General features: G+C 55.3%; 2 protein-coding genes across 2 annotated transcripts; one reads left to right on the top strand and one right to left on the bottom strand.

Annotated features, from left to right (window-relative positions):
• Positions 1–67: 67 nt before the first annotated feature.
• Positions 68–1995, bottom strand: LOC308184256 (killer cell lectin-like receptor subfamily B member 1B allele C). The gene is made up of 6 exons (XM_080571212.1): positions 1738–1995; positions 1229–1351; positions 1012–1143; positions 742–896; positions 387–502; positions 68–279 (listed from the first exon to the last, which is right to left on the bottom strand). Exons 1-6 carry the CDS (start codon positions 1820–1822, stop codon positions 156–158), a joined length of 735 nt encoding a protein of 244 aa, XP_080427338.1. The 5' UTR covers positions 1823–1995; the 3' UTR covers positions 68–155.
• Positions 1996–2846: 851 nt separating this feature from the next.
• Positions 2847–8488, top strand: LOC308184254 (C-type lectin domain family 2 member E-like). The gene is made up of 6 exons (XM_080571210.1): positions 2847–3200; positions 5103–5300; positions 5518–5613; positions 6050–6225; positions 6367–6467; positions 6603–8488. The coding sequence occupies exons 2-6, from the start codon at positions 5111–5113 to the stop codon at positions 6775–6777; spliced, it is 738 nt and encodes a 245-aa protein (XP_080427336.1). The 5' UTR covers positions 2847–3200; positions 5103–5110; the 3' UTR covers positions 6778–8488.
• The last annotated feature ends 1601 nt before the right edge of the window (positions 8489–10089 follow it).

Raw genomic sequence — 10089 nt, 5'->3', positions numbered from 1 at the left:
CCATCCCTTCCAAAATACCCCCTGCACGCTGAAATTACAGCAGCCCTAGCAGAGAACACGAAGCCCACAGGGGTGAGACTTTATTTTGAAAGCAAAGTGGATTCTTTTTTGCTCTTTTTTTTTTTTCCCAAGTGGCCGCCCAATTTCTGCCCCGCTCAGAGCAGGACGGCCTCTTTCTGGCAGATCCACGCCAAGGCAGAGCCGCAGGTTTCGGAGATGATCCTGTCCTCCCTCAGCACCCCGCAGGCTCCGCTGGCGTTCAGGGTGCTCAGGTTGAACCTGAGGGTGCAAGAGAGAGCCCGTGTCACCTCCCGAGGGTCCCCGAGGGGACATCGGAGGTGTCCCCCCCGCCACCCGTCCCCTCCAGGCCTCTCCTAGGCTCTCACCGGCTCTGGTCCAGGCGGGAGCCATCCAGCCAGGTCCAACCCGTCCCCACGGAGGGCCGGGAGAGGCCGATCCAGAAGTAGCGCGTGGGTTTCTGTACGACTCGATTTAGGAAGTCCTACAAAGGGAAGCGGGCTGGTGACTACGGTGTCGTCGCTTGCCGTCCCCAAAACAGGCTCCCCCCCCCAAAGCCAGGATCCCCGCTGGCATCCCCAACGCTAGCCCAGAGGTTTGGGCACCCATCCTTGCACCCTATGGGCGCAGACCCCAAATTTCTGGGTGTCTCCGAGTGCCACCAGCCCCTCGGGTGCAATCCTGAGCCCCCTCCCACGTCCCCGCCGGCGTCGGCCCCGTTACCAGCTCGCCCTGGTCCTCTGGCACCAGCAGCTGGGCGCTCTGACGGCTGCAGTTCTCCCGGCTCTCCCTCCAGGAGCTGCTCTTGCTGGCGACCCAAAAACACTTGCTCCTGTGCAGCGTCCACCCCACGGGACAGAGCTTGCAGCCCCCGCCGTCTGCAGACAGACGGACAGACGGACAGACGGCCACGCGTACGGCCCCGCCACAGCGCCACGGGGTGGGTGATAGCCGGGTTCAGACATGGGGGATGCGATATTTTAGGGGGGTTACCTCCGGGGGGACACAGGCTCGTCCTCAGCCCCAGGTGGGTGCAGTCCAGGGTGGCAAAGCTTTGTCCCCGCGACGCGTTCCCGCACCCCACGGCCCCCGGGGGCCGTTGCCTCTCCACCAGCAGCCAAGACACTGGGGGAGAGGGACACTGAGCCCAAACGGGGGTGTCCCCAGTCCCCAGCACCCCCAAAAAGGACACCCATGGGTGTCAACTCACCGCATATCACAAAGGACAGCACCAGAACGGTCATCAGGGCCCCGAGGAGGCAGCGGGGGGTTCGCATGGGGATGCGAATCCAACGTGGGGCAAACCCCGTCTCGGGGTCTTTCGTGGCAGGTCCTGCAGTCAGGGGAAGGGACACAAAAGGAGAAGTGGGGGGCCCGAGAGCATCTGTCCCCCCAATCCCCTGTCCTGGGGGGTGCCCAAAGTCCCTCTGCTCCTCTTCTTCAGAGCAAAAGGGTTTTGGGGTTGTAGCCAAGCCAGACGGCATCAGGATAGGAGCAAAATGGGGGCACCAGCAGCCAGCGTCTGGGTGCCGGGGGGTGTCCAAAAATCACAGGCAAGCGTCCCCCCAAAGCCCCCTCTCAGTTTCCCCAGCTTGAACGACTCTCTGCGACCCCAAGAGCTGCGCCACCCCGGTTCTTCCCCTGCCAAGCAATCGCCACCCGGGGTATCCTCTCGCCACCACAAGCCCGTGGTGGGGGCGGAGGACCGGACCCCGCTACCTGCGTCCCGGAGGGGTCCCGGCCTCTCCGCAGCACCCCGCTTGCATCGCCTGTCCAAGGCCATGTAGCCATCCTCATCCTCCATGGCGTGGAGGAGTCGGGAGGACACGCGGCAGGCGCAGGGGACGCGATGGGGTCCGGAGGACAGGAAACCAAAACGCTCAGAGCTGCACTGGTGAAGTGCGAACCAGCGGCGGGGCCGGAGCTTCCTGCCACAGCTCTCGGCTGTTCAATGCCCCTGAAAGCTTTTGGGGTCACCAGCACCCTCGCCTGGTGTCCAGGGGAGGGGCACAAGGTCCTCCTGCCTCCTCCAGGCTCACGGCCCACCCTTTTGTATCTTTTATTGTTTTACCCCATCCTTGTGTGGGCCCCGACAAATCCCCTTGATGTGCACAGGGCGCTTCTTCGTTCTGATTCCAGTAAGAAAGGCACACCTGCTAGAAAGCAGCTAAGAAAGTGTTTATTTTTTAATTACTTTTTTTTTTTTTTTTATTAACGCCAGCATTTAATCCTGTCTTCACTGCTCTGCCAGGTGCTGGCAGAAGCCTTTGCTCAGCCCTTGCCTGCGCACAGCTTTCCTGCTGTGTTCTTCCAGGATTTTCTTAAAACAAAACAAAACAAAAACAAAAACAAAAAACAAAACAAATAAATAAATAAACCACAGTTCTTTGTTCTTCCTGTTGCTATAGGAAGCCACAGCTACAGATTGGCTTTTCACGCCGTGAAAAACCATCTTGATCATCTGGGATTTTTAGTCGCCCTGTCTCCCCCTTGCCCTCTCCACCCTCAAGGAAAATAATAACAATAATAATAATCCTGTATTGAGGGGAAAAAAGGCTATTAGGATATGCACCCTAAAGGATATGCGCCCTAAAGGGTATGCACCCTAAACGATATGCACCCTAAAGGATATGCACCCTAAAGGATATGCGCTTTATGGCCATCCAGACCTCAAAGAGCCTCAAAAACGTGAGTTTTGCCCCGAGAAGAGGGGAGTTGAAGCCACATTTCCGTGCTCCCCCCGCTTTGAAGGAAAGTTTCATCAGCCCAGCTGAGAAAAAAAAATGCTGCATCCGGAGCTTTCACCATTATTCCTCCCCCCCCCCCCAGCCCCCGCTCCGCGGGGATGTTGAAAATCTTCCCGTGAGCTGGGTTTCTTCAACAAAAGTAACAGTGATTTTGTTACTTCCTCTTTTGGCACCAGGATAACATCATTAAGAGAACTCCAAGCGGCGAGCAGTGAGCTTTTGAGTTATTTCAGTTTGCCTATTTATTTATTTATTTATCTTATCTATGCATCGTGAGGGCGTAGTCAGGGCAGGGATTGGTTAATACGGCGACAGCTGAGCCACAGACACGGGATCATAAAAGTGCTGGTGTTCTTCCCGCCCCCCCCCGATTCATTAAATCTCCTCGCAGCCAAGAATTCAAAACGCTCCAGGGGAAGACACGCTGCTCTTAGGGTAAGTCCACGTCCGAGCAGCAAAATTTGGGGCTGCCTGAGCAAGCAACGCTCGGCTAGGGGCTGAAACGGGGAGGGAAGGAGCAGCGAGCCACGGCGGGCTTCCCAACTTTTTTCTTTCATTTTTTTAAAAGTTTTTTTTATTGATTGATTTGTTCCTTTGCCCGTTTTCCCACCCTCTTTGTCTCTTTCTCGCCTTTCTTTTCGCGTTTGCACTTCTTTTTTCACGTTCTCCTCTCGCTCTCTCCCTCTCTTTTTAACGCCGAAACTTTGCACCCGATGAGCTCACGCGGCACGGCGGCTCCGTGAGGAGAGCCACGAAAGCCTCACGTTCCTCCCCAGAACGCTTCCTTTTCAGCTGGCTTTATTAAAGTTTCCGCTGCCGCAGTGCTATGTGAATTTTCTTGCAGTTCCCCTTCTCCTTCCCCCCGCCGCCCCCGGTGCCTTCACCCCGTGACTCTTCCTGTCCCCTCTCCCTTCCTTTCTCCGCGCCGATATCTCGCGCCGGTGGGGCACCGGTGGGATGGGCACCGGGCAGGCTTTTTGGGTGGGTGAGGACAGGCTCTGAATTTTACCATGCAGCCACCTCTAAATCCAGCCGGAGGTCCCCAGACATGTGCAGGTGCCTTCGGAGGACACGCATCAGCCCTGCGAGCTCTCCCCATCCTCCCAGGACCCCGGAGCTACGGGGTACCGTACAGCAGAGGTCCCCCAAATGCTTCCTTTCTCTCTCCTTTCTCACACTTCATCCATCTCCAGCCCTCACGGAGCAATGGAACCACCTCTCTGCCATCTCCTCTGCTTGCTCATGTTCCCAATTCCGGTGCAAAAACCATTTTTGTTCCGCAATACCGAGTTTAGCCCAAGGGCACGTGCACAGCATGAGTTCATCGCCTGTCCTGCTCAGACACTGAACGCTGAGAGGGTCACTTGTTTTGTACACATTATTAGTAGTAGTGCTATTACCATTATTATTCTTTTCCTTTCTTTTCTGTCCTAATAAACCGTCCCTATCTCAACCCGCAGGCTTCATTTTTTTTTCTGATTCTCTCCCCCATCCCAGAGAGGGGGGGGGAATGGTGTGAGCTCAGCGCGGTGCCGAGCTTTGGAATGGGTTAAAGTGCTGTGACACGGGATCACAGTCTGGTGCTGCTGCCCCTCGCCGTCTGATTCATAAGAGTCGGTGCACAAGCACAAGTCACTAAGTGACTACGACTTTGTGCACTGCTGGGGAAGTAAGTCCGCGTCCGAGCAGCAAAATTCGGGGCCGGCTGAGCAAGCAACGCTCAGCCAGGGGCTGAGATGGGGAGGGAAGGAGCAGCCAGCCAGGGCGGATTTCCCAACTTTTTTCTTTCTTTTTTAAGATTTTATTGTTTTTGTTGTTCCTTTGCCCTCTCCCGTTTTTCCACCCTCTTTCAATTCTTTGTCTCTTTCTTGCCTTTCCTTTTTTTGCGTTTGTGCTGTTTTTTTCTCATTCTCCTCTCATTCTCTCCCCTTTTTTTAATGCCCAAACTGCGCCGGGTGAGCTCACGTTTCGCAGCGTGTCCTTGAGGAGAGCCATAAAATCCGCACGTTGCCCGAATTGTTCCTTTTCAGCTGGCTTTATTGAAGCTTCTGCAGCCACAAGGGCTGTGTGAATTTTCTTGCAGATGCTGGAAATTCCTTCCAAGTTCTCCTTTTCTGGAGATATTCAACCCCCCCCCGGGTGGGATCCTGCACGATGTGCTTGGTGTTTCTCATGGGTGCACACTGCTGGAGCTACGGGGCCAAGCCCCGCGGCGCTGCTGTCTGCAGCCGACCAGGGCTCGCTCCTTCAGCCTCGCTTTTCCATCTCATCACCTCGCTTGCTGGGCTTGTAGGGGAGGGGAACCACGTCCAAGCCTTGCCTTGTATGTTTTTTCAGCAACACCGATGCCTTCTGATGTGCTAAGCCCTGACGGATCGCTGAACACTATGGTGCAAGACGAGGAGAGTGGACTCACCTCCCGCTACGAGGACCCGGACCAGCCCCAGGACCCCCAGGACACGGTGGTGCCCCTCCACCCAGAGATGCCCACGGATGCTGCGCCCACGGGCAGCGACAGGACCCGAAGATGCCTGGGTGAGTGCGGGGCCAACACCCAGCTGGGCTTTGAGCTGTCCTCCTGCCGCTGCAGCACGTGTAGGGGTGAACCCTGTGCCAAGGAGGAGGGAAACGGGGTCGCAGGGGTGCCCGTAATCCCCCTGGCATCGCCTTCTGGTCATGCTGGTGATGCGAGGGCTGTGCTGCTGTGGGACAGCACCGTCCTCACCACAAATATATTTTCCTTCTGCTGCAGGCAAAGTGTGCACAGCCAGAGAACTGTGTGTCCTGGCCGGAAGTGGGATCCTGATTGTGAGCCTGATGTTCTTTTTTCTCTTTGCTGGGCTATCAGGTAAGGGCAGAGTGGCCGCCTCCATCCCACCCCTCTACACAGAGCTGGCTGTGCCACCTACAGCTGGGTTATAGAACCAGCCGGGGTTGCAACTGGATGATCTGTAAGGTCCCTTCCAACCCGAGCCATTCTATGCAAAGACCTGTGAGATCATCCAGCCCAACCTTTAACAAGTCCACCACTAAACCATGCTACTGAGTTCTACACCTACAAGTTTCTTGAAAACCTGTAGGGATCGTGACTCAACCACTTCCCTGGGCAGCCTATTCCAATGCCACAACCCCTTCAGTAAAGAAATTTCTCCTAATACACAACCTCAACCTCCCTTGGCTCCACTTGGGAGAATTTCCCCTTGTCTTACCGCTTGGGGTTGGGAGAAGACCCCGATCCCCGCGTTGCTATAACCTCATTTAAGGTCCTCTTTGCTCTGCAACAGCTGTGCTCGGGCAGAAGGCAGCCCCGGTGCTGGCGTGCCCTTACGAATGGGTTGGGTACCGCAACGTCTGCTACTACCTGTCGGGGCGGCAGGAGCAAGGCAGCTGGAACTGGAGCCAGGAGCAGTGCACGACACACGGGGCCTCGCTGGCCACGGTGACGAGGGACTGGGAACTGGTGAGTGCGGGGTGATGGGTGTCTGTGGGGCTGGGACAGCCGGGCGGGATGTCCCGCAGCGGGGCAGCGAGTCCCGTGGGGCTGACGGGAGCGTGGTGCTCCAGCAGCTTCTGACCATCTGCCTCTCTCCTTGCCGCCCAGAACTTTCTGAGACAACTCAAAGACAGCGCGGATTCCTGGCTTGGGCTGCGGAGACAGGGAGAGCGCCTGCTGTGTGTGGATGGCAGCCCCTTCAAGGAGACGTGAGTTCTGCGAGCGGGCAGAGCCCAGTGGCTCCGGTGTGCTGGGACCATGCCTTGCAGGCAGCCCTGGCCATGCACTGCTGCCGGAGGGCACGGGGAGTGGTGAGGTTGCAGTGTCATTCCTTGTCGTCGCAGGTTCCCGGTGCAGGGCCACGCAGAGTGCGTCTACTTGAATGGCGAGGACGTGGCGACCTCAAGCTGTCAGCAGAGCCGGCCATATATCTGCAGCAAGGCTGTGGGGGCAGCTCCTGAGAATGGTGGCGGAGAAACGACCTTCCCCGTGCTGGACACTGGCGGCTCCTCTCATTGATGAAGGGCGATGCTCTCCAGCAATCCTTTAAAGGGTTTGTGTCCCTGGTTTTGAGGTCAGAACTGAAGGTCGATGACTAAGGGGGGAACTGTGAGATGCAAGAGGTGCTGGCTAACATCAGAGCTGAACAAGACCCAAACCTTATGGACCAGACCTGGGGCTGCTGTTCTCCGCAGCATCTGGAAGAGCGTCGACAACACCACACTTTGTTGTGCCCCTTGGCACTTGTTATTATTTATATATGGGCTAAATGATTTTTCAAGGTACCTTCCAATTCCTAACATCCTGTTATTCTGTGAAATGTATTTATATACTTATATACCTGCATATGTTCCGTTCCCATGGCCTTAGGGACAGTTTCTCAGGGGATCCCAGCCTTGAGCAGAAGGAAGTTTGCTCTCCTGAAGTTCAGGGTCCTGACTCTGATTTTGCCAGACCCATATTCCTCAGGATCACAAACTCCACCAGGGCATGGTCGCCACCAGGCAATCGTAACCTCTGTAATGCTGTCTTCCACTTTGCTGAGCACCAGGTCTAGTAAGGCTTCACCTTGTGTCGGTCCGTCTATTACCTGGACCAGGACGTTGTCCTCAACAGACGCCAGGAATCTCCTGGATTGTCTGGAACCCGCCGTGCTGCTATCCTAGCAGATATCTGGGTGGTTGAAATCCCCCATCAGGACAAGAGCTTCTGAGCCCAACAGTTCTTGCAGCTGAAGGAAGAAGCTCTCACCAACATACTCATCAGGTGGCCTGTAGCAGACCCCAACCACTAGACATCCTTTACCAGGCCGATCCTTGATTTTCACCCACGAGCTCTCAACCTGGTCATGGCTGTTTCTCAGGCACAGCTCTTCACAACCTATCCAATTCCTAACACAGGGAGCAACTCCTCCCCTCCTTCCTCCCTTCTGAACAGTTTGTAGCCATCAACAGCCACACTCCAGTCATGGGAATCATCCCACCAGGTTTCCGTGATCTACATCCATGGTTCCCTACTAGCACGGTGGCCTCCAACTCCTCCTGTTTGTTACCCATACTACGTGCATTGGTGTAAATGCACCTCAGCTGGGCCACCTTTTGGGAGGGAGAAGAACCTGCTCTAGTGGTTGGCATCCCTGCCCGGAGCTGGGGGGTTGAAACCAGATGATCTTTAAGGTGCTTTTCAACTCAGGCCATTCTATGATTCTGTGATACGTAAACATGTTTTATTTAAATATATGAAAATAAATATTTATATATATATATATATATATATATATATATATATATATATATATATATATAGTCTGATTGAAAAGGTGAATAGAAAAAGCTTCTGGGGGTGACTTGTAGGCAAGCGATGCCTTGTAAGCAAGTGGTGCTGCTTGATGGAAACGGCAGGTGGCAACATCCCCACGAGGCTGCCGGGGCCAGCCCTCTTGGCAGAGCCCCAAGGTCACTCGCTCTCAGTCCAAACATGCTCACCCGGTGCTTGCTCTGTAGCTGCTATGGTGCTGTGTTTGGGATTTAGGAGGAGAACGATGGTGATACCTCGCTGATGTGGCTGGCCGGTGTCGGGGGACTGGCTTCTCGGAGGGCATCGGTCAGCGGGTGGTGAGCAATTGCATTGTGCATCACTTGTTTTGTATACATTAGTAGTAGTAGTACTGTTACCATTATTAGTATTATTATCCTTTCTTTTCTGTCCTAATAAACTGTCTCTATCTCAACCCACAGGCTTTCATTTTTTTTCTGATTCTCTGCCCAATCCCAGAGAGAGGGAGGGGGGAAGGTGAGCGAACGGCTGTGTGGTGCTGAGCTGCCAGCCGGGTTAAATCACAACAGTCCTTTTGGTGCCCAACGTGGGGCAAACACAACACTCTGTCACAGAATCACAGAATCATTAGTGTTGGAAAAGACCTCCGAGACCAGCTCGTCCACGTGTCCCCCTACCACCAGTGTCACCCACTAAACCGTGTCCCTAAGCACCACGTCCAACCTTTCCTTAAACACCCCCAGGGACGGTGACTCCACCACCTCCCTGGGGAACCATTTCCAATGCCTAACCGCTCTTTCTGAGAAGAAACGTCTCCTCATTTATAACCTGAACCTCCCCTGGGGCAACTTGAGGCCATTCCTTCAGGTCCTACCACTAATTATCTATGAGAAGAGGCTGACCCCCAGCTTCCCACACCTTCCTTTCAGGTAGTTGTAGGGAGCCATAAGGTCTCCCCTGAGCCTCCTCTTCTCCAGACTGAACAACCCCAGTGCCCTCAGCCGCTCCTCACAGAACTTCTGTTCCAGGCCCTTCACCATCGTGAGGTATTGAGGTGTCTTCCATGAAGTGCAGGGCCCAAAACTGAACACAGCACTCGAGGTGCAGCCTCACCAGCGCAGAGCACAGGGGGACGATCACCTCCCTGCTCCTGCTGGCTGCACCATTCCTGCTACAGGCCAGGATGCCGCTGGCCTTCGTGGCCACCTGGGCACACAGCTTCTCCAGAAGAATGCTGTGGGAGACCGTGCCAAAGGCCTTGCTGAAGTCTAGGCAGACTACGCCAACGGCCTTTCCCTCATCCACCAGGCGGGTCACCCGGTCGTAGCGGGGGATGAGGTTGGTCAGGCATGGTTGCCTTTCATGAACCCATGCCGACTGGGCCTGATCCCCTGGTGGTCTTGCATGTGTGATTGCATTCAAGATGACCTGTTGCATCCACCACCTCTCCTGGCACCGAGGCCAGGCTCACAGGCCTGTAGCTCCCCGGGTCCTAGAGGGGAAGACATATGAGGAGCGGCCGAGGTCACTTGGCCTGTTTAACCTGGAAAAGAGGAGGCTGAAGGGAGACCTCATCACAGCCTACAGCTTCCTCACAAGGGGGAAAGGAGGGGCAAGCACCCTTCTATTCTCTTTAGTGACTAGCGATAGGACCCGAGGGAATGGAGTCAAGCTGAGACAGGGGAGGTTCAGGCTGGACAGCAGGAAGAGGTTCTTCACCGAGAGGGTTGTCACGCACTGGAACGGGCTCCCCAGCTCCTGAACTCGAGGGGACGAGGAGTGTGGTTTCTGGTGGTTTGGGTCAATTGTCCCAGCTGTGCTCCTCCGGGGGACACAGAGGAAAGGAGAAAGCTTTGGCACAGCGCAGACACAGCTCAGACACACACAGAGCGTGGTGTTGTCGATGCTCTGCCATCTGCTGTGGAGAACAGCAGCCCCAGGTCTGGTCCGTAAGGTCTGGGTCACGTTCAGCTCTGACGTCAGCCGGCATCTCTTGCATCTCATGGTTCCCCCCTTAGTCATCGACCTTCAGTTCTGACCTCAAAACCAGGGACA

The sequence above is a fragment of the Anser brachyrhynchus genome (genome assembly GCF_964034855.1).
Source record: "Anser brachyrhynchus genome assembly, chromosome: 30".
Classification (NCBI taxonomy): Eukaryota; Metazoa; Chordata; class Aves; order Anseriformes; family Anatidae; genus Anser; species Anser brachyrhynchus.
Note: the sequence above shows the minus strand (reverse complement) of the source record. Positions and strands in the feature narration are given on the sequence as shown.